The 25,120-nt window shown below is 42.5% G+C and overlaps 1 protein-coding gene across 2 annotated transcripts in view; it reads left to right on the forward strand.

Moving 5' to 3' along the window:
- The window catches only part of casq1b (calsequestrin 1b), a 41,541-nt gene that overhangs the window by 10,257 nt on the left and 6,164 nt on the right, over positions 1–25,120 (forward strand). The window contains exons 2-6 of one of the 2 annotated variants that reach the window (XM_015346082.2): positions 13,206–13,238; positions 20,498–20,591; positions 21,016–21,116; positions 22,269–22,380; positions 24,862–24,935. In XM_015346082.2, coding sequence (XP_015201568.1) covers positions 13,206–13,238; positions 20,498–20,591; positions 21,016–21,116; positions 22,269–22,380; positions 24,862–24,935 — 414 coding nt within the window. The remainder of the gene's footprint in view (positions 1–13,205; positions 13,239–20,497; positions 20,592–21,015; positions 21,117–22,268; positions 22,381–24,861; positions 24,936–25,120) is intronic. The other variant, XM_006630167.3, reaches the window with a different exon arrangement.

Here is a 25,120-nt window from a genome sequence, read left to right on the forward strand (position 1 = left end):
AGTCCCTCAGCTCCATCTACAAGCCCACACCTCCAGCCTCCCTCTCTCCCAGTCCCTCGGCTCCATCTACAAGCCCACACCTCCAGCCTCCCTCTCACCCAGTCCCTCGGCTCCATCTACAAGCCCTACTGTACCTCCTTCCTCCCTCTCTCCCAGTCCCTCGGCTCTAACCAAGAGCCCACACTGCCGCCCACTCTCTCTCCCACACAGTTTGCATTAATAGTGCTCCCGTGTATTTGCTTTTCCACCTACATTCCAGACTCTCTGTGTAGCTTTCTATCAAGCTGATCCAGAACAGAGGTGCACAGGCCCTTCAGCCCCTGAGAGACACCATGTTGAAATTGTCACGTGATCCCTGCAACACTTCTTCCTGTTGTTCTAGTGCCTGGTGGCCCTGACATGAATCCCTCCCTCAAACACATCTAGCACCGTTCCAGGCGGGTAAAGAATCAACAGTGCACGGTCAGGAAGTGTCAGTCAGCACAGCTGTGCTCTTTTACGCAACTTCCAGAACTTGAATATATTACTAAGCACTAGTCACTAGTCCCCTGCTGATGACACCTCAGCAGCTTCACAGCTCCAGCTCCTCTGTCTCAGGTGTCTTTCTCACAAACGAGGCTTTCCCGCTGAGCCTGGGTACGAGATCTCTCACTGCCCTCTCTGGCTACCTCACACACTCGTATCTCATGAGCTGTGTTTAGACCACCGTGAAACAGGTTCGTTTTACCCTACTGGTAATGTGCTGTTGCAATAGTAATCCTGCTCAGTACGAGAGGAACCGCAGGTTCAGATATCTGGTGTGTGTGCTTGGCTGAGGAGCCAAATCTGTGAGATTATGACTTAACACCTCTAAGTCAGAATCCCCCCTAAATGAGAAAGGGAGCATGGGTTTTGACAGGGAGGAAGCTGGCTGGCAGGTATTGTGATTTTAATGGCCAACATCTAATTCTTCTCAGGTGGTGATCAGGCTGGATGCCTGTCCCAGGTGCTTCTGATTGTAATAAGCAAGAAACAGCACAAGTGAGAGGAGTCCATCAGGGTCAACATGGCCCTGGGGGCGATGTGAGTGTATTCCTGAAGCAGGTGAACCTCAGTTATTAGCAGAGCCACCTGCAGAAATACAGGAGAGACAACAATTTCCTACATTGTCCAAATCAATATTTTGCAGATGTCTTTCTATTGTTTATCATGTTGTATATGAATCAAGATCAGATAAAACACCAGCTAAAATGTAAAGATTCAGGTTTGCATGAAATGCCCTGTTTTATATGCACAGCAAAAACGTAATCTGAATCTGAAACCACGCTACCCAGGTGAAATCTGTGTGCTTACAGTAAATGCCTCAATACCCTAAATACATTCTGCCACCCTGTCAGTTCTGTGGGCAGGGGCAGTGTGTACGTGGCTTGAGGGCTGGTGGGAGGTGCTGGAATTCCTGTTCGAACCGAAGCCACTCCTGTGTGCTGTGAGTTTAACGAGGGGGAGACTGGTCCTCTGGACTTTGCTGAGTGCAGGACTCCTGTCATCTCGCTCGTTGGTACTGTACATGTCAGCATATCACAGGGCAGTATAGTGTTAGAGTTATGTGCCGAAATAGCCCCACGATCTATCCATCTCTAAATTTAACTTTCACTGCTTCCCCGTCAGGGCTGCTCCAGTGATGGCTCTGCTGTTGCTTGCTGACGAGCTCAAGTAGTCCTGCTGGGATCCTCTTTCTGCCCATGCAGACATTCTGAAGCTGTCTAGCCCCAAGCTGAACTCTCCTGCCCTCTAGTGGCCGATATGCAATATAGCAGTTCATTTCATCTGCAGTTTATAACTCCTTCTCTTTGCTGTGCTCCGCAATGTTTGCTAACAACACTGGATTCTGTACTGCCAACACACAGGGGACATAAACTTACCTCTGTGAGACTGCCACACTTTGAGAAATTCGAGTGTGTGTGTCTGCGAGCTCTCTGGAAATGCACCAGAATGTTGTTGCAGATTTCAAAGGGAATTCAAAGGGATTTCAAATTGTTTAAGCATCTCCAGGCATGAGGTGGGGATCCAGAGTTCAGATGTTTTCAGTTCATACCAAGTTCATTTCACGCTTTATTAGTATCTCAATGATATAAGGTAATGAAGCAATTATTTGGATTGCGGACAATTAGAGTGCTCCTCCATGATCCTTTGTAGCAAAGTGCAGTGTAGGCTGAATTAAATGACTTCAGAAAACAATGGTAATATGTGGTAAAAGAGTAACATTCTGTGGATGATTAGAGACGGGAAACCTGCAAGAACAATCTCATCACGTACTCACTTTGCAAAAGAATGCTGACTTAATTGGCCAGTATGTGGCTATTGCCCTTTGAAGAAAAAAATCATGCCAAAGCAACAGAAGACAGCAGGTGCTGTCGAGGATTAAGGATTGCTGAAGAGGTGTTGGGGTGGCATGGTAGCAAAGTAATTAGCATTGCTGCCTCACAGTCTGGGGCCCTGGGTTCAATTCCAGACCTGGAGTGCACTGTGTGGAGTTTATATGGGTAAGAAAACTGCAGTTTTGTGTTCATATGGGTTTCCTCCAGCTGCTCCAGTTTACTCCCACACTCCAAAGACATGCTGTTAGGTTAACTGGCTTCTGGAAAGACTGGCCCTGGCGTCAGCAATGGACTGGCATTGTGTCCAGGGTGTATCCAGCCTTGTACCCGTTGCTTGCTGGGACAGGCTACAGCTCCCAGCAACCCAATACTGGATAAAGCAGTTTCAAAATGGAGGGATGGATGGCTGAAGAGGTGTTAAATTAAACCTGTATTCAAGCAACATGGAATCTTGAATCTGGCACCTCTGAATGAGCTGAAGTGTTGAAGTGCAGGAGCCTACCATAGGCTCAGAAGCTAAGCAAGGCTGGATGAATCTGTTCAGTGAGGAGATGGATGACTTCTAAGGATAAAGAAGTCATTGTTGTAAGTAGTGCTGGAGGCTTATTGTGGGATCCCTTCTCTCTGGGCCAGAAATTCCAAAAAACAGTGCTCCAGTGTGACTTTCCTCTGTTAAACTGAGGTCCTTGAAGATCTCCATGGCACTGCTTGTAAGACTAGATGTGTTAACTGCAGGGTCTGAACTAAATTCCACTCTTGGGCTTGTACAATCTGGCCTGCTAGCTAATGTTCCCTTTAATTCAGCTCGAGCAGTTTCTTATTTCATCTGACTTGCTGTGTAGCGGGACAGCTGGCAGAAGATGACTGTATCGCCCAGATGGGTGCTGCACGTCACTGGTTGATGAGCTGGGTCCCTGTCTTTAATTAATTAGTTAGCAAGCTGTGTGGAGAGCTGATAGAGAATATTCAAGCAAGAAATTCAATAAGAGCTAAGCCAAAGGCCAAAGCCAAAGAGACTCATGAGGAACAGGGCACTTATGAGTTACCACAAATGTATGAAAAAAATAGGTATGAAAAAAATATTTTAAAGAATTTATATCCTTTAACTCAATATATTCTTTAACTTTTTTTTGTGGGAGTAGAGTATGTTTTTAATTTAGCAAAATCACCCCAGATAGTGTTCAGATGTGCGAAATTGTTAGACAGTGACAACAAACGTGGGACCTGTCCCATGTGGGATCTGTTTGTTGAGGTCATGGATGGCTTTATGGTTTCCTATCAAAGTCTACAACTCTCTTTGTAGACAGATACATACTGTGTTGGTACTAATGTCCAGCAGAGGAGATATTGTCTGTGGGTTCTGTCATTAAACCATCTTTATTTTCCACAGTAAAGAGGACTGTGGTGAGAGTGTAACAGTGAGGAATTCTGTGGGGCCTTTCGACCAGTTCAGGGGAACTGATTCAGTGCAGAAATGAAGTCATCTAATTAGGATGGGAACAAAAGTCAGAATTTGTACCCAGCTGTGGACCAGAGTTTCTTGGCCCTGCAGTAACCCTTCACTCATGATTCAGGTTTAACATGGTACAAGCTCAGCTCATCGGTGGGTCAGCCAATCCACATCTTACATGTTATCGTCTTATGTTCTTGAATTCTTATGTTCTCTTGTCCAAAGTGCATGCCCTGCTGAGGGTGTGAGGAGAAATGAGTTTAATCTGGCTGCTTCATAAAGGCTGTCATCTACACATGATCTAGAAAACCACAACAGGACAACGTTACTCTTTGTTTAAAGAGGTGTGTTTCATTCTTCATTCCAATGGATTACTTTCAAGTTTCCGAATTGTGACCCTGTACCCCTGTTTCAGTAAAAAGTCTGAAGTTGTAACCTAGGTTGAACAGATCTCTATCCTATCATTTTTGTGATTCTTCTCCCTCCCATTTAGGAGAATGTGGTGAGCCCTGGAATTAAGAGACCTTTCAAACTTGCATATTAATTTATTTATTAACTTATTAATTTATTTTATATAGCACCTTTAAAGGTGGCTTCTCAAAGCGCTTTACAGAATGACAACAACAATCAATAAAAATAATACACAAGATAAAATACAATTACAATACACAGAGGAGACCATGGAAGGTGGTACTAAATATTGTAGGAGCAGAGGGGTACAAAATAGAACCAGTTAAACGAAGGTTCTTCTAAAGAAGAAGGTTTTGAGTCTGGATTTGTAGGAGTTTAGAGAAGGTGACTCTCTGATATCCTTGAGGACAGAGTTCCAGAGCTTGGGGGCATAACAAGAGAAGGCCCTGTCACCCACAGAGTGTAAATGGGCTTGGGGGACAGTTAGGAGACCAGAATTAGAACAGCACAGGTGGTGAGTAGGGCGCTAACAGTTCAGACAGATGTTGCTATAAAATGTTGACATAAGATGTTGGTATAAAAAGTTCAGAAGTCTAACTTCCACCCTATATATATAATTACATATGCATTATCAGAACCATTTTGTTGTGTTGTTTCAAATATGTGGACTTTGGAATATCTCAGGCAAGAGGTTGCAATAGAATACTGCATTCAAAGAAGGAGCTGTGCAATATCTTTTTGAAGAAGAACCCAGAATGGTTTCATTGCAATATACAGTACTTACACAGTTACATGTCCTGTGAGACATTACTTACAGTACAGTATATGGACCATATTTGTTCAATAAACTCCTAAAAGTGAACAGATAAATGTGGAATGGAAGTTGTGGAACAGTTTTCTAAAGACTGTTAGGTTCCACAATATTGACATTTTCACACCACTTCTCAGTGAGACTATGAGACATCTTCTGTTTTGGAAAGAAATCAGTGCTATTTATCATCTACCTAGAACTTTACTGATCTTTATCCATCAGCTTTTGAGGTTCTCTCTTTCGGACTTAACTTTAAAAAGGCATACGTATGAAAACTGAATTTAAGGGGGAATGAACATTGTTAGATCACATTATTAAGGAGACAGCTAGGATTTGGGTTATTTTTTCATAGCATGTCTTTTACATGAGTTCTCCTTGATTTGTGGTTTGAAATGGCAAAGGAAATGTCTGAAGCTATAACCAGACTTAACATAACCAAGAAATCAAATTGTAGATTTAAAAGAATTGCTGCTTCTTACATTATGTTGCACATCTTTGACCTTTCTTGGTATATGTCAATGGCAGAAATTGATTGTCACATTCCTAAGAGGAAACCCATGGAAGGCGTAGCTACCTTGACAATCCAAAGATGAACAATCCTGAGTGGAAGCAATCTGTGATAGAGCATCTAGTGTCAGCTGCTTTTAATATCTTTCTTATACACATAGTGTGAAATGCTATCTGCTACTGGCTTTATTGTATCAGTGATATGAAACACTTGTTTTCTTATTTTCTCTTTCTTATTTAAGAAATAAGAAAAAAAAGCACATTTGTTTAGCTCTGTGATTCATGAACTGTGATGGTTTTCTAAAATACAAAGTCCGCTCCCTGTAACAAGAGCCAGAAATGCAGTCTTGGCTGTAGTGGGCAACTTTCATCACCCCCTTTTATTCCAAAGCTTGAGATAAATCTACCATCACCCAACAGCAGCTTAGTCTCCTGACCTCCACACGGGCAAACAATTCACCAAATTTTTAATTTACCGGCTTCCCTTGGCAAATCCAAAGACAATTCAGACTGAGCCTTGACCCTTCTCGCTTTCAGAAAAGGATGAGAAGAGACGTACGGTCTGATCAGGGATGTTTTTGAAATCAAAGACAAACTAGGTTGCGCATAACTCACAAAGCAGCACTGGCCCTTGTCAGGAACATAAAACTCCCTTCGGAAGATACAGTGTAGCAGAAAAGCAGCAAAGAAGAAAACCGTGTGTCTGACCCTGGAAGGAAATGTGGAGATGTTAAGAAAGGCAAACATATTATAACTGGCATATTGAGAAGAGATGCTTTTTAGCTTATGGAGGCTTTCCAAAATATTCTAAACCCTGCAGATAGAAACTGTGACTAAACCCTTCAAGGCAGTTACCGTATAGAATGGCCTTAAAAATGCAAAGAAAAATGCAAATTGTGTTTTGTACAGTTTGTCTGGTTTTCATTGCTGCAACACTCCTTTCAATTAAGGGACAAAGTTCCTGATAGCAATGAAAATTCCAACATTTTGCCTGCTGGTTCCCTAATCGACAGTGGACTCCCTCTGGAGCAAAAATACATGGACAGTAAGACTGCATGGGTAAGAATCTTCAGATTCTTGGCTGACAGGTTGTGTGTTTGAGTCCCTGCTGCTGATACTGCTGTTGGACCTTACGTAATGTAAGGTTGTTTTAGTCTTCTCCCCTGTAGAAGTGGGGACCAGTAGTGCGGGGGGTGATCCCTGTGATGGCCTGGTGTCCTATCTGGGGGGATAGATTGTGTCAGAGTCTCTCCAGTACAGCTCTGGCCCAGTGAGCTGTTGTGGCTCCAGTCTTGACTTCAATGTCTTTTACATGTAAGAGAGTTCCAGAATGCAATTGGTCCGGATCCCTGGTATGTTCCCATCTCCTGGCCCAGGAAATCAGTCAATTGGAAAAGTGGGCCCCCTATAATTGTGTAGCTTGCGGTCCTTAGAGGTGTACGATTCTTGTTGACTCATTTCCAGGTTCCCACCAGCTATGCCTTAGTGATCTATAGTATCTAATATGTAAAGCCTGTCTGTCACTGGGATTGTTGAGGAGTGTAGAGGAGGAGCGTGTATCAGTAGTGTAGAATGAGCCTGTATCAGTGGTCTCACCCTCCTGGCCTGTAGGGAGCTCTCAGATCCCCTGCTCCTCAGGCTCAGACTGAAGCCTGAATTGGTCTGAGTGGCTATAGCACTCAGGAGTGTACCAGAGACATTGGTTAGAGCCCAATTCCCAGTTACGTCCACTACACGTGGCAACACATTAACCCTATAGTGATTTTTGGTCCCCAGAGCCAATTTCCAACTGGAATTTTCTCTACTTAAACATTTTGTTATATCTCTGCATCAGAACATAGCAGAGGCCTGGTTCAGGTCTTAAATTGAGGTTAACAGGCTGATGCGATGCCAGATTGGCCTGTCTGTGGCCTTGATCAGGCCTTGTTAAATTTAAACTCTGAGTGTTAATGTCCAAGACGAATGTTTTCAAACAGATGGCCCTCCTGTTTTCTGACTGTGACCTCCAAAACTGGTTAGATGGTCCTTCTGCCAAAAGCTCTTCATCCAGCGTCTGTAAGGTTGTTACTTCCTTGCTCACCAGACCCAGTGGTGTTAAGCTCAGGATAAAATGACCATTTTCTGGAGTCTTTACAAGTAGGAAGTAGGAGGGCACTAAAGGCTCTCAAGAGGGCTGAAACCAGGGACCTTTGCCATTATTTCCCCACGGGAGGGGAGCTTGTATCTGCTCCAGATGTTGTTTTGTCAAGCTGGGTCCCTCTCCCTCCCTCAGAGCAGAGCAGAGGTTCAGAGAGGAATCACCTGAGGCTAACGTGGACAGTGGCGTTCAAGTTATGCAGTGGGTTCCTTAGGCCCAGGTGGCCCAGATGGGAAAAACAGGGTAAAGAAGCAGTGTCAGCCGACAGATCGAGTAACCCATTTGTCAAGGAGCTGTGTCTCCTTCTGCCTCCCAGTGCAGAAACCTCCATTAACTCCCAGATTCACAGCTTCCTTATATAGCAGTCTGCTCGCGGCCAAGGAGATTTGCTGAGTTTAGCCCAGATGGCTTTAACAGACCAAGGTGGAGGAAGCGATCTCTACCCCATGCTGGTCTTATAAATACCCAGCATACAAATATGGCTCAGTGCTGAGGACAGGAGTACTGATGCCCCCCAAGCACTGGATAATTGACTAGCAAGGTGCACAGAGGAAAGGCCAGGTCTTACAAGGCAGTAAAATCACAGATTACACCATCAGTAAATAATGCAATTAGGGCAGCAAAGTATATGCATGATGGGAAAATGCCTTGGACTGCAGCCCTGCTCCTACTGGAGGTATGTAGAAACATAAAGCAAAAACATTGATTTGTGAGCGTTTCAGCTCCAAAGGTGATTTTTTTTTATCATTTTCTGGAAGCAACTGTGCAAGAGGAATCTAGGGAAAAAACATAGCTCACTAGGGACAACAGTATCCAAGAATTGAATGCTTTGGAAATGTTTGGAATACTTGGTGAAATAGGTTTGGCTAAACCTGCTGGGTTCATGGACATAGGGCCATAGGACAAGGAGGCCTGAGCCCCATTCAGAAGGAGTGAATCAAGGGATATCTGCAAGGTGGAGAGGGGCTGGAGGAGGGTTGCTTGAGACTAATGTGAATAGAGGTGTTTGGGTTTGATATACAGAGCATATTTCATAATGATGGTGATTAAGTGCAGCTGTGTGTGATTGACTTTTTGTTATCCCTTCTGAACTTCAGTTAATAACTACCATATATGGAGGGGAACATCAACCAACCCTTTTTGAAGCTAAATCTACTTTTCCACAGATTGACTGGGGAGGATTCAGAGTTTGAAAAAATAGAGTGAATGTTTCACCTCCGCAAGCAGGCATGAAGTCAGGTTTTTCATCAGGGGAAGAAGCAGAGTGCATCTACAGTATGTGCTAATTCTGCAAAACATTAAAGGCAAATTAACATCACTTTTCACAGAACAGTGGGAACCATTCCACTCAATTGGCACACAATCCATAGAAACTGGATTGACCGTTAAATTGCCTGGTGATGTAGAGGTATAGAGGTGTACATGTACACACGTACATGTAGAGGGCTGAAAGCGCAACACAACACTCAATTTGAGTTGCAAGCCTGTTGTCCAAATTCATACTTGTAGAAACAAAGGCTGTCCACCCCACTCCACGCAAATTCTTCAGTTACCATTGGAAGAAAGAAAGCCAGTCACACACTTGATTTTTAACATCCGTCTTGAGAACAGTTTGGAAGTAATGGTAAATTCAACAAGCCACTGCACAAATAAAGGATCATTCACATGGAACTGCAGCAGAGAGAGTACAATAAAATCAAACAATATCTGTGAAACATATTTGGGGGTTTCAAAGAGACACATGTAGGCTAGGCATGGACAGGGGAGAAGGCCCCTTGTCTTCATGAAGCTGTCAAGTTTGGAAGACATGTTCACACTGCCTGTAATTCAAGAACAAGGATCATGTTGTTGGAACAGCGGCCTCAGTGAGCTGGGTCTCTTTAGCTGGAGCACTTTGCACTTATTTGGGTGCCAGCAGTGTCCCAATCCCAGGATCCCCTCCAGCCATTTCCCAGGGAATCATTCGAAAAAACTACAAACAGGACATATAGTGTTTAACCAGCATTATCTGAGAATGTTTAGGAAAACTGCAAGCTTTAGAATTATTGTCAACACGATCTTCAGAGCCATTGACTGTGTTGATTGGGATTTCAGCTCCACTGTAACCGAACCATATCCTAGAGTTGGACACCAAAGTAACTCACATCTAGAGTCTTCCATCTAGCAGGAAGACAGATGAGCAGCCATAATGTCTAACCCAAAACAGGGAAGGCCCTCCTGAGGCACCTCTGAGGAAATTAAATCAGACAGTTTGTAGTTTGCAAAACATGAGATGTGTCTTAGAAAATGTGAAAACTCTTAACATACTGCACATGTGATTTTTTTTTAATATGATTTCTAAATGGACTGGTCCACAATGCTTAATGAATTTATATGAATCATAAAAATCAAGTCCTGTGTAATCTCGTTTGGAAATGCCATTTGAATCTACTAATTGTTTGGAGCAAACAAAAAGAATGTTTCAAAAGGGGCAGATCCAGGTTTTCTGTGCATGCTGGAGAATGCTCATAAACATCAAGTGGATGTCCCTTTTTGAAATATTAAACAAAACGTAGACTAGCAGCTGTAGAGAAGTCTTTAAAACAATAAGCAGGAATGCACAACAAAAATCTAATCTATTCCTCTGTGTGAGAATAAAAATGAACCATCATACTTCTGAAGAACACATCACATGAGTAGACACCTGAAAAGCATGTATAAGCACTGGATTGCTGAAAAACAGCTTGTAGAATAAATCCCAAATTACCCTTGGCTTAATAGTGAGAATGAAGTCTTTATATTATTTTACTCCCATTCATATACTTCACAGTGACTGTTTGCTCTTAAAAGACACTGAAACCCTATAATGGAGGTTCTTCACTTATGTTAGGGAAGAACGACAAAAAACGTTTTAAGTCATTATCGTTCTTGACATCAGTTCTCAAAGCTGTACAGTATATATCAGAAACAAATCTCTGTTCTTGTCACACTTCGTCCCCGTAATCTCTTCTCCAGTGGTGCTGCTGCCCCTTGGTCACTCCTCACTCTGCAGGAGGGTCCCAGCCTCCTCGTCCCACAGCCAGAGGGGCTGGACCTCAGTCAGGCAGGTTAAACCCAACCCCACTCGACGTCCTTCAATGTGTCTACTTTCTGAGTGCCATTCCCATTGCTTATTCCTTTAATATATATATACAGTATTTAACCAACTTTCACTAATCAAGGTAAAGAAACAGCTATCCCTGACAGCTAACCTTAACTTTAAATATGTGAAGAAGAAAAGGGAGTCTATGCAGACTGTTCTGAAACCCCAGACTGAATCAATATTTACATTCCCATAATTTGTCATAAGGAAAGTACAAAAGATAATGAGTTCCTAGCCTTTATTTAAGGGTTGTATATTTTATGTGTTAAGAGTATGCTTTATACATAACTAACACATGGCTTACAAGTGCCTGCTATTTTAAAATGTCACTAAATTAACTGTAGATAATACTGTACAACTCTTGTGTGATAACCCAGAGTGGCTAACTGGAAATTACTTCAAAACAACTTACGTTCTCAGATTTAACTGACATTTTTTTAGATCAAAAGGTAACAAGACCCATCAACAATCAAAACCAGGGTTTGCAATCTGGTCATTTCATATCCATTTTTATTTAGGGTGATCAGACGTCCTCTTTTCCCCGGACATATCCTCTTTTTGAGACCTAAAATATTGGTCCGATCGGGATTTATAAAATTAAAAAAATTGTCCAGGATTTAGTTTTGCTCGTTCCTCAGACTGTGTAAACAAACGTAGGCCTACATGTTTTCGTTCGTTCCACACGTTACCGGTAGATGTTTTGAATTTACACGCAGCGTAGCTTGAAAAGAGTTTGTGTGTGTATGGCTGTTTTTATGGCCGTGGAAATAACAATATTTAACTTGTTTCATTATACTTCAAAATGTTTCCTTAAAATTGATCATCTAAGTTATGACGTCTTCATTTTTTCCTCAGATGTTAAGACTTTTGTTGTGTTAAATTAAAAAAAAAACATTGGTTAAAATAGGGCTGTATTTGTGTTTTTTCCTTGTTTGCCATTATGGAAGAGACATAGCAACCCTGCACCTGGTTAAAAGGTTACTAAGAAGTTTAATAAAAACTAGAGAGTTTAAATTGATTTTTTAATTAGAAAAAGTAATAAAGATTCATTACTTTGGAGGCATGTGTCGAGTGTCGATTATCGCCCCCTGTCCCCCCGTCCTCTTTTTTGAAAACCACAATATGGTCACCCTAGTGTTTATGATATTATTTAATTATATTTTTTATAATAGTCAGATTATAGTCATTATTATCAAAACACAACTATTCATATAAGGATGACTAAACCACTGCCAAGCTTCTCCCTGAGTACAGTCTTCTTAACATATCACACAGAATTACAAAACGCAAATTCCTGTTCCATCCCAGGGCATCAGAAAACAAGCATTGGGATGGAAATATGATTTTTTTTAAAACAACATTCTAGTCAATGTCTCATGGAAACCAAAAAAATCTAATTTTGCTTCTTCATGCCACTGTATGAATTGACATACATTGAGGGCTTAAAAGAGCAGCAATTTTTAACTGTCCAGTTTTCCATATTCAATATGTATTATGCCAGTTCTTCAGGTAAGAAAATCCAGACACACTGAATTACTGCTTCACGCTGAACATTCCTCAGAATGTTATAAAGTGACTTTACTTGGAATTCAGTATGACCTCACTGACTGTAGCAGTGATAAAGTACTGTACAAGAATGTACTGTACAAAAGAGGAGGCCATCTGTTTCAGGGCACCTCTGAACAACAAAACCAAGAGAAATGTGATGAATAAACCTTTATAACTGTAAGGGCTATTAACTGCCTCAGAGATCTCAGGCTTGTGAATGTTTTAAAGCTCCAGCACATTCTATTGAATTACAGACAAAAGGTCAGCTAGATCATGACCAAGCACTGAAATACTGTACGAGAGCTGTTCAGTACCTTGCACTTGGGTTAATGACATAACCTTGTGCTTTCTGGAATCTTTCTCGTGCTCTCCAGTGCTGTACTGTTCAGAACAAAGCGTCTTTCTAATGGACTGCTGGAGAAAGAACACACCTCGCGTTCTTTGAAAAATCTCATTTTGTCAAGTCTGTGCATGAAGCGTGCTGGGTAATCCACTCATCCACTCTCCCCCTCTAAACAGTGTTACTGAACAGAAGTTCAGCTGGAGGTCAGATTCTAAGCTCAAACTTCTGCTTCCCTTCTTTCCCGTGTAAAAGCTGCACACTTTCTAGCCCCACTCTCTCCGGACCAACATCGCTGTTGCAGCTCGTTCTCCCTGGCTCATCCCTTGTGACCCTCAGCCAGAGGCGAGTCAAAACTGAAGCATTAATCGTCCCTTTACAATCGTTTCCTCATGATTTGAATTTTATCAAAGAGCAGAAGTACGCCTTTCATTTCGAAACCAGGTTAAAGACCACAAATGGCTGTGTAGATGAAAACCTTGTAATTTACCGTCTGGTCTAAAGCGTGATTTTTCCTCTACAGCTGCTAACCAACCCTGCGGCCCTGACGTACCAGGTATGTCCAGGCTTGTGAATCAGGGCTGTTTCCTCGCCCCCCATTCCCCACCATCCTCAGCTACGCCAGTGCATCCCTTTAGACCTGAGCTGCCCCCCGCCCATACTGACATACTGACACCCCGGTGGGTTTCTTGTGGGGAAACTCTGTTTGCATTTTTGTCAGCCATTTTGAGAGTGATTGCAGCCCAGTGCCGTTAGGAAATGATTTTCATGAGCAAACAGTTTCAAGACCACAGAACAAAGCTGTTCCTCCTCCTGTCCCAGTCCAGGGTAACGAGAATAGATCAAAACCTGCTGCTTGTTTGCACCATTTGTAAATCAACACAAGCAAAGGAAGGCTACGACTTGGAGCCTCCGAGGTGTCTCATTCAGTGAAAGCAGCTAGCACCAGCTTGGATGTGTTTAATCAGATATGGAAGGGAGCTCTCAGGAGATCAGACAAACCACTGGTGGATTGTCATTGAGTTTGTCTGGGGTCAAATCAGCTGGAACGAGCCTAGATTCACTTCCCAACTCTGTAACTCCCACCTGAACATCCTGGATGGGCATCTGTAAACAGTGAAGATGTGCCTGTCCTCTGGGTTCACACTGAGACAGGAACCTGGTGACCCGACCTGGCATGTTTCTGAGGCATTTATTTAATGTTATCGTGGGCCACAGTGTCTGTGTAGGGAGGTTGAGTTAATTTCTATGAGCATTCTGAACTTGTGGGTGTATGTACTGTAATGAGTGATTCTAAATACATACTGAAATAACAGGGTTTTTTTTAAGTTTTAAAGTTGTTTTTTTAAAGATGGGCAGATTCAGATTTCCTCCTAATATCCTCCCAACGCACATCAGAACCCCTCCCCCCAGAAATGTAACTATTAATAAGACAAGTTACTTGAAGTTTGGTAAAGAGAGATCATCTGAATTTTCCAGACTGCTCACTTAGTATGTTGTCGTGAAGGTTCAGTTTGCTTATGAAGATCATCATTACAGGCTATTCACCACAATTTGCCAAATTAAAGAATGCAACCTTTTGAACTCTCCTTTTTCCACCTGGTATGGTTTGCTACTGTGAAGAATAGCAAGATAACACCTTAGTTTATGCACTGCTATTCATCTTGCTTGGATTGTTAAAAACATACTAAGATATGTTTGTCTGGACCATCGTTTTGAAGGGCAAAATGTGGATTATTGAAATGCCCAATGCAAAGTGCATATTACTATCAACATTGTGCCTCTATACTAGTCGTTGTCATTGCTCATTGCTGGTAACATTCCTAACTAAAAATGCTGCAGGACAATTAATAAAATAATAGACTGGTATAGAGGTTATGGTACATAAGACAGCAGCTTGCAGCTAATGAGCTGAATTAAGCTTCTAGCTTACTTTGACAGCATAGCACTATTCCTGGTTAGAAGTGTCACATGACAAAAGCAAAGAAGAATCATGGGCAGAGATGTGCAGGGCAGAGCAGTGAAGATGCAGATCAGAGCTGCGGTCTCACAGCTGTTAAGCTTTGGAAGAGATGCTAATGTGAATCAGTGCCGGATTTCCCATTAGGCACTGTAGGCACCTACGAAATTCTTAGGGCCTACGAAGAAGGGAAACACTAGTGACTAACAAATACAAGCTGAACAACAGGCTTGCAATCAACTCTAGGTGCTCCACATCAATAGCGTCTGTTCTAGAAACTAGACGTATTGAACAGATGGTCGCTTGACTCGCTCCAATAATCACTTGATTTAGCTTTAGAATAGTTTAAAGTGCATCATGCCAATCAATTGGTGTTTACCCCTCTTTCTGCACATTTCAGACTGAAAGTGCCTAGGGCCTACGGACACCAAAATCCAGCCATTGGACAGAACCCCTGACTAGGGTGTATAGAGCTCTGAGCCCTGCAACACAGGGATTGGATTGAGTGGTTATTGAAGATGGAAGTGGGATTGATGGATGGATAGGTTGGTTGATTTTGGGGGCCGGACTCCATGAAGATAGTTTGAGTATGAGCATTTTGACCAGCTATCCATTTTAAAACTCTCCAGGAATGTCTAAATGTGTACATCTCTTCCAGAGAGCACTCTCCATAACCAGTACTAAAGATTTCAGATTAACGAAAATGTAAACATGACTTTCTTAACTAAACCCTCAGAATAATGAACCATTCTGTAAATCGTGCTGTGCAGTTAATTGTGACACTCTGCATGCCACAGTCCATGCACGGGCTTGTATTTAAAGAGTTAAGGACCTGAAGTAAAGGTGACATTAAGCCCTCAAACAAATATTGTTAGAAATGTCAAATCAAGGCTCAAAGACTCCCACATTTGTAGACAAGCTCCACCAGAGTGAATTTCTTTTCTTTATATAAAGGATATTAAATGGGGCAGCATGATGGCGAAGTGGTGAGCATTGATGCCTCACGGCACTGGGGCCTGGGTTCAGTTCCTGGGATGCTGTCTGTGTGGAGTTAGGATTTGCTCCTCGTGTTTGTGTGGGTTTCCTCTGGGTGCTCTAGATTCTTCCCACAGTGCAAGACATACTGGTAGGTTAGACGGCCTCTGGGAAATTATGTCCTGGTGTGAGTGTGTGCATCTGTGTGTGTGTGTGCTCTGAGATGGACTGGTGTCCCATCCAGACTGTATCCTGTCTCACCAGCTGTTTCAGACTCCAGCCCAGCTCTTCCTCAATCCTCTATTGGATAAGTGGCTATAAAATGCATGCATAGAATGGTATGGGATTTGTTTAACTCATACTGCTGTAGCAAAGCAGAGATTTGTTAATACATCCATTGACCCGAGTCTCTAAAACTGATGTTTCCAGGACAGCTGCAGATCTCACCAGATTGGACCGGGTTTGGGGTCTGTCCAGTTGTGCACAACCACTGTTGCTAAATAAGTCCTAGAAAGACTGTCAGTCTGGTGGAATGTACTGTACTGTGAATGGCCTTCTGTGTGGTGTGTGTAAGCTTTTCATGATCAATATTGCATTGCCGAGAAGCATACTGTAGAAAAAAAGACTAGATTTTAATATTAAATGAAAAAAGCTGCATGTTTCACTTCTTGTACTTTGTCTCATATGTCACTGTCAGTGACAGTGGTCTCTAACCCTAGTCCTGAAGACATCCAGTCCTAGAATTTTTCATAATGTAGGTCGAATCAGTGCAGATTGATTGAACCAAAAACTGGATAGATTCTGAATGGAGTGAGACTCAGTATCAGAGTCCTATTTCAGATCAGAGCTGACAAAGCTGTATGTGTCCTTCCTGGATGTACAACAGTAGGGGAAAAAATTGGCAATGCTGCTGTGCTCACACATTTGGAACTGTTAATGGAGAAAATGCACATCTGTGTCCAGAAAGAAGTAAAGTTATATGATACAGAAGCAGATGGCAAGCAAAAAGCATTCAATTGATTTTATTTTTCCAGGATGATTGGTGATGCAGTGGGTATTCAAAGTAAAATAGCAGAAACGTCACAGTGATCCCAGATGGAATGTGGATGTTGTTCTTTGGAAGGACCAGGAGTAGTGTACAGCAGGCAGGAGAAACAGTCAGGGAGCAGTGTTAGTTTTACTAACTGGGGCCAGTAGGGGGCGCTCACCCTGAAGTCTGTGTGGGTCCTAATGCTCCAGTACAGTGACGGTGACACTACACTGTAAAAGATGTTCCGTCTTTCAGATGAGACGTAAAACCGAGGTCCTGACTCTCTGTGGTCATTTAAAATCCCAGGGCGTTTCTAGAAAAGAGTAGGGGTGTACCCCGGCGTCCTGGCCAAATCACTCCGCTCACTTCCCCACTGAGAGCTGGTGTGTGGTGAACATACTGGTGCACTATGGCTGCCGTTACATCATCCCAGTGGGGCTACACACTGGTGCTGGTGGAGGGGAGTCAATATTGCCTGTAAAGCACTTTGCGTGGAGTGTCCAGAAAAGTGCTATATAAGTGTAAGGAATTATTAATTATTATTAACTAGCCCCTTGCATGCGTGAAGACCGAGGTCCCCAGCACCCCACATTCTCCCAGTGTATGCATGTTACCATCCTCTTTTTTGCAATTTCCGACTGGAGCTGCGTGCCATCAGAGCAGAGGCCAGGCTTGCTTCCTTTGAAACCAGGCTGAAATCTAACCTACTGTATATGACAAACATGAGTTACATGTGATTTGAACCTGCCTGCCTGCTGGTGGGCACACAAAAAGACGACTCCTTGGCTTAGGAGGCTGGTTTAATTTTACCAACTGCTCTTTAGAAATACAGGGCATGGTCTCGGCGTAGCTCCTACTGTGAGTTATGCAGTCCTAGATTACCGCTAACTAGGTTCTGTGCACTCAGGCAGAAAATGTTGATGAAGGACTGGGATTCCTAGGCTAACACTTATATTAGCAGGCATCCAGGCCCTTGGAACGTGTCGCACCGCAGATTCATAGCAACTGGCCCTGAGCAAACAAGGGCGACGCCACGGACGGAAAAAGAAAAGGAAAAAAACATTTATGTCAAACTAGCGCTGCTCTCTCCGACCGGTCGCTGGCAGCAGCGGTGATAAATGCTCGCAAAGCTGGTGCTTTTTGCCGCGGTGTTTAAAGAGAGGAGCACCTGTTGCTGCACCTGTTGCGACGCGCCGCTCCGTTAACTTGACCTCGCGGCAGTTGTCCCGCCTCCCTCCTGCTCCCTGGCCAAGCGCCCCCATTGGTCAGCTCAGCTGTCCGTCGCGGGCTCCGGTTTCGACCGGATTTAGAAAGTGCAGTGCAGCAGCTCTCTGGTTTATCCACTTTTATGGGATGAAATGCCGTCTGCTGCTCTTGCATAAAAAAAACTCTCCGTCTTCGCTGTATTTTTTTTAAACTCAACGTTACGAGACTTGTGAAACAAGGTCTTGGTCTGAAAGATTGTCAGGAGATATATATATATCTCATGGCACAAAACGGGTCCTACGAAAAAACAGTGGAATTCAAAATGCGTCATTGTCGAACCTTATCTAAGATAATAAAATAAATAATGGGAATGATACAATCAAGTCAATCGCGCTATCGCTCAGGTCAGTAAGGTTATGCTAATACTCGAGACTGGGAATAAGAAGAACGTATTGGGGCGTGAAAGCGAGGTGATTAGGAATGGAGTCTTAAAACAGCCTGATTCGAGGGCTTAAATGGCGGTTTTGAAGTACCCTTATCGCTGCTGAAGAGAAGACAAGTGTGCGTTATGCCCCTTCACTGTGGATGAGCGCAGTTCATTCCAGACAGGGAACGTTGAGTCTTGGTGAAGTCGGGACTTTTTCAAGAGTGAACAAGTGACTTGCCCAGAGTGGCTGTGGATTTATGAGCTGTGACTCGAGAGCACCACGAACCATGTTCCTGGAAATCTCAGCATGGCAGGGCTGGGTACTGGCAAGACTGCCGATAGTGAGAGAATCAAAACCAGAATCTCCTGTAACTTCAAACACTCAGCCATGGATCCAAAACTGGGGATCAACTTTGGTGCAAGATTTCAAAGATTCCAAAATCTGAATATACTGGATCCACCCTGCTGCACAAATTGTCTTAGACAACGACACTACCAGAAGTCACTACTATATATACACACGCTATGAGAATCAGAAATTTACACAATTTGTCCATTATTGTTTTCTTCTGTTATGATTAGATCTATGAATATTGCATGAATGTCCTTTAATTTACATGGTTCAAAACTGGATCACAGATGCACAAGGTAAATGACGCAGGAGCAGCCGATATTAACTGTGGTAATAGCTGGACATTCATGAAGCTGAAGGGCTATCTTTTGTATGTTAGGTTCTATCAGGATTAACTGTCTGCTTAATGAAAAAAATGCTAAATCTTCAGTAGAAATCACCAGAGAGCTGCACCTTTGCATAGAGGAAACCTTGAGCAAAAAGAGTAAAACAACTGTTTTTTTTTGCAAAGCATTGTGCATTACTGTGTGTAATATATTACCTACAATAAATCCATATTATTACATACAGTATGTTACAGCTTTCTTTTTTGATTTTGAAAAAAGTTGACCTGCACTGGCCTATGTACAATTGTTTGAATAGACCATTTCTCCTTATTAGACATCATTTTGAAATGAACCACAATGACACATCACACAGATCAAAGCAAAAGAGTAGAAAAGATCCAGAAGAAATACAACTGAAATTTTGTTTGGTACGACACCTTTGTCACTCACGGCGTTGAGGTCGCGCTGACAAAAAGAAGTTGTGTTAGAGTCGTTTGCTTCTTCACATGAGGGATCAAACAGCATTATCTGCCAAAACCATAGGAACACCAGGAAGGTGATACATGATGGGAGGTCATTCAGCACATCTACAGTAGTCCATGGCTTATCTTTCTTGATAAATATTGTATATTTTTCTACTTTAGCGATGACAGGCTAATGAGTTGAAGGATGTGATGGCCAACCTCCTCAAGTTTTCCTCCCATTTTTAACCCCAAATTCTGTTTTCAGTTTTTTCCAACTGTTAACAGTTTGCTGGTGCAAAACAACATTCCACACTGCCCCCTCTCCCCCCGAGAGCCTACTGGGAACATAAATCAATCAACACATCAACACTTGGGAATTTAAAAATACTCAATGGAAGGTTGATTTGTATAGAAAGCCTACTGCTGTTTTCTCTTCTCTCCAGCATCTTCCTGCAGAAATCCTTGGAGGTAAAGAAGAGGGGATTTATTTTGCTGCCACTTTAATACAGAGTCTTCCAGTGAAGCTGCCCCTGCAGATAGCCATTCGAGCAGCATGTGTTCCATGTGTCCCATGTGCTGAGATAGTCAGTAGATAGTCAGTCCTATAGATATATGTTCTGTAGATAGTCTGTCCTATAGGCCAGAGATAGTTGATTCCGGTCCTCAAGATCTGGACATAATTAAACTAATTACCTGGAGAAGGAGATACATTTTCAGAGGGTTAGTCAGCTGGTAATTAAAACTAGTTGCAGTTTTAAGAAGGTATTGGACTTTGCCATAACACAATCTATTTTTTTCCTAATTCGGTCCTCACTAACTGACAGCAGGGTGGCAGAAGGGTGAAAGCTCTGGAGGTTGTAAACTCAGATCCTGGGAGGGAAACTGCTCTCCTACTCTTTGCTCAGTTTGCTTTAGAAAAACGCCATGCTGTACCAATGGCTACTCCCTTGGTGGTCACTGTGAAGGTTCAGGTTCTTCTGAGAATTTAGAGCTGCGAGTAACTGTGGGTAGAAGCATCAGCTAATGAGGAAAATGGGCCAACTAACCTCTTATGTTTTTGTTCTCTGTCTTGCAGCTTGCAGCTCAGGTCCTTGATGACTTAGAAGATGAGGACATTGGGTTTGGCCTGTTGGATGAGGAGAAGGATGCTGCCGTTGCCAAGAAACTGGGTGAGTTCTCCTTCTATTGGTATTAATTGCTTCCTGTCGTTATCGCATCATTTCCTGTGTTCCTTGTTATCACCTTTCCACCTTCTTTCATGTCCATCCACGTTCAGAATCAACAATAAACACAGGACAGCAAGGGGGCCTTGCTTTTGTTTTCCACTGTTAAGAATCACATCTACAAGCATCTTTTAAATTCACCAAATTACCTAAAATGGAGGAGTAAATGCTATGGCTGCTTCGGTAGTCTCACTAAGGGCTTTTCAGGAATGTTTTCTTTTTTCATCAACTGGTGAACCTGAATCACAAAACATGCTTGGCAGGCAAGAGGACCTCTGGCCAGGACCCTGACCCCTCTGGAGCTTCTGCTGAGATCCCCTCCAACGAAACAGAGGCCCTGATCTGTTCTCGTCTGCTTCTGTCTGCACAGGTCTGGATGAGGAAGACAGCATTTACATCTTTACAGAGGACGAGGTCATCGAGTACGACGGAGAGCTGGCCGCAGACACGTTGGTGGAGTTCATCTTTGACGTGAGTGAGAAAGCGCCCATTCCAATGCTGCGTTCCGCAGTGCCGTTCTCTCATTGCAAAAACGATTATTCTTTCCAGAATAGATTCTATTCCCCCACTGGATGTTTTTTTCATTATTAGTTTTAAACTGGCCCTCATGACACATCCTGGGATGGGGTGTCATAAATGAGATCATCTTTAGGCAGGTGTATGTGAAATACACACAAATATGAGGCTTACTGGCTTTGCAAATTGAAACAAAAAAATGTTTCCCTCCAAAACTCAATCAACACTACACAATTCAAAACCCACATGTCCATGCGTGGTCCGTCAATTCCTTCTCCTTCGGATGCAGTGTAGAGGAGAGATCTGCTCTCTTCTTGGATAGCAGGTAATGACCACCCTTGGATGCTTCAGCTTCCTGGTTTTTAAACAGTCGCCTGACTTACTGTCTTTGACCAATGTTTCGAATGACTGAGGATGACAGGTCATTCCCTCATTGTCTTCTGGGGAATGTAGTTTTAGAACTGCCATGTTGTCTGAATATAATGCCCTGTTACAGCCTTATAGGCCCTTTTGTTCTCATTCCATCCAGTTCTCCCTTTGTCTCACTTATCCATTTAGATTTTTCTGCTTTTTATCCCCAATCTTTTACCCTCTTTGGCGTAACAGTGCAAAGTAGTGGTGCAACTGCTTTTGCACGCTTCAGAAAGGTACTTCACTCAAAATGGTTCAGCAGAACACACAGATACAGTATATAAATGGTTACAATTGTAAGTTGTTGTGGATAAAGTGAAAACTGTTAATGGCAGTAATAATAATCCATCCCCTGTATCTCCCATCCCCTGTCCTCTAACTCATTCCCATGATCCACCTTGTGTTTTCTCTCTGGGTGCCCTCGTCTTCCCTTGGCAACAGTGGTCCCTGGTCCAGATCCTGGCGAATCACAGGTGTTATCAATCATGGACCAGCTAAGACAGCATTTCAACTTGTAAATGTGAATAGAACGAAAATCACACCTGTGGCTCTAAAGGATCAGTTTCAGAGATCCTGACTTAACACTCTGCTCCCACTACTGTTCCCAAAAAATCCCTTTCACCCTCCACCTATCTTCCTTACTCTCTTCCTCTTCCTCCCTGCACTCCCTCCCTCCCCCCTCTAACCACCCCCCAGGTGATTGAAGACCCAGTGGAGGTCATCGAGGGAGACCACGAGCTGAAGGCATTTGAGAACATTGAGGAAGAGATCAAACTGGTGGGCTTCTTCAAGAATGAGAAGTCTGAACGTACGTACTGAAGCCGACCCAATAGGGGCATTAGAGGGGAGGTACTGTTCATGTGTATCTTGGACTGCTTTATGTGGACCTGAAACTAGGATAAGGGTGCTATCACCTCACTCAAAGCCCACTTGTGACATACTGGGATTTAGATTGTATGGTATAATAGGATTATTTCATTAGTCCTTTCACCCTTCCAGAAAAAAAAACATAAAGATAAGAAATGAAGATCATGCTATGTGCTTCAAAACCATGCCAAGTTTTTTGCTTTTGGCATTACAGGTCAGTAGAAGAATCTAAGAGGACATTAAGGTCCACAAAAAGTTGGCCAGGGTGCTCATAAAGACACCAAAAACAAGCACTGATTTTGTTTCCAGGTAGTGACCTTTAGTTTTCCACTGATGGCATGGCTAAGTGTGATTGGAGATAAATCATTCCTAGCCAAGGCTGGCATGAAAATAGCTGGGAAACCTGGCATAGCTGAACAGAAATACAGCTCAGGAACCTGTATTTCTACAAGTATTGAGCAATAGGGGGCAAAGCTGGCATCTCAAGAGTGATTCATTTGATGGCAAAGGTAAGTGTTTCCATTGCTTTTTGCTGGCTCAGGACAGCATGCCAAGGCATTGTCTTCGCACAAGGTAGGTGGACCTTCTTCTGTCTTTAATAAACAGACACCTTGTGCCCCCTTTGACAGAAAGCAATACGGTAAGTAGACATCATGTAGAATTCATGGCTTCTAATGAAGCTCAATCCTGTGTTTCATGAAGACTGATTGTAGAAGTTTACAGTCCATCAAAACAATCTATTGCTAGGGTGTCTTTTATTGCTCAGAGCATCAATGGAGCATCTTTGAAAGTATTTAAGATATAGTATTAGTTTGTCCATCTGGCAATCAGACTGGGTTTTTGTCTCATGTTCAAATTATATCAGCAGCACCAGCTGCCTGGTAGTTTATCGAGAAACACAAAAGCTACCATTCACTCTTCTTCCAGCTATCCAATGGCCAGGAAAGATCTTATGGTGAATTCTGCATAGCAGTTGTAAAAATATTACATCCATGGTGAATAAGACCTACAATTAAATAGGAAACTATAATTATTTCATAAAGATGCTACCCCTGCCTCTGTTACCCCCTATAATAAAGAGATAAAGATGTTTGCAGTACTAATTACTGTAGGGGAAAATCCAGTTCCTCATTGCCTCCATGTCTTTTCCTTGTTTTTGCAATTGTGATTCACTTTCATCTGTTTTCATCTATTACTGAGGTCCCCGCTTGCTTTTAAAGCACAGTGAGCACTGGGCTGCCTCCATTTCTAAACAGAAATAACTGATAAATTTGGAAGAAGAAGCCTGATAACTCTGCATAGGGTGACCAGTTGGTTCTAAAACACCAGGAGCCCTGAAAGACCAGACTGGATTTTGAAATAATTTGGAGCATTAAGCTTTCACTAATTGGACAATTCGTACTTGACATGCTTAATATCATACATGGCTGTACAATATTACTTTTATGAAATGAAAATGAGTAAAAAGTGTCGCAACCATTCAAGAAGTATTTTATTTCTGTAATTAAATTATACATGAGAAGGTTCTTACAAATTATCTGTTTAATAGTAAGTAATAGTAAGCTAGTTTAACCAGTAACATTAATCAGCATGTCACTCCTGCAGGTCACTGTTAAGCATAGTGAAAGGACAATCAGCATAACTTATTTGCTGTGCACAGTAATCAAGAAAGAGAATACATTCAGCAGACACATCATATTTAACTTAGACATTAAGTTATTTCAAGTTAAAGGCAACCTGCATCGTTTCAAAACATCCCAGGAATTCCAAAAGCCAGATGGTCATTTCCAGTTAGGATAGATGTAGACTCTGTAGACAATGTCACATCTATGCTGTGATGGGTCTGGTTCCTGGGATGATGTGTTGACAGTGCCGCCTGCTGGGCAGTGGTAGGATTGTATTGCATAAGGCCAAAACCTAAATGAGTCTCTATTTGACAGCTTTGCTTTATGCATCATGCAGAGCCTGCTTCAGCCATTGGTTAGTTATAACAATACCGCCTTGCATTAATAACTCAAAAGGCTGATGCTCATACAACAGGCATGAAAACAGTACAGCATTCCTTGATCCTTCTGTTTCTTTGAGGATGGTGCTGATTTTAAATGACCAGATTCCACATCGGTCAACATTCCATTAAAGAAAAGATTGAATTCCATGCAATTAACATACACTGTACAAATAGATTAAATATGTCAAATACATGACACTGTAACAACAGATCTAGTAAACTACATACCGTGAGCATATAAAAATGTACTGCATCCATTTCTATTTGTATGTTTATTGCTTCTGAAGTAATAACGTTAACTCAATCAAGCCTCTGGGGGGGTACACCTTATGAAACGAAGGCTATATACCTACTGTGTGCATAGAGGGTTGGTACGGCTGAAAAAACATTCTGACCATTTGCTTCCATTTTCAGACTACAAGGAATATGAAGACGCAGCTGAAGAATTCCATCCCTACATCAACTTCTTTGTCACTTTTGATCCTAAGGTAAGGCTGTCCAATAATGGTTCTTGAGTGCTTTTTTGTGGTTTCTGCCTCAATATTTTTGGAGTTCTGTGGGGTTGCTTTGGGACTATATGGTGATATATGTCTCTTGCCAGCTGTCCTTATTGTGTCATCTTCAACCACAGGACCCCTCCTGACCAAATGCAGCTAATCTAGGGGGGCAGGGG

This window comes from Lepisosteus oculatus, chromosome 4, assembly GCF_040954835.1.
Source record: "Lepisosteus oculatus isolate fLepOcu1 chromosome 4, fLepOcu1.hap2, whole genome shotgun sequence".
Taxonomy (NCBI): domain Eukaryota; kingdom Metazoa; phylum Chordata; class Actinopteri; order Semionotiformes; family Lepisosteidae; genus Lepisosteus; species Lepisosteus oculatus.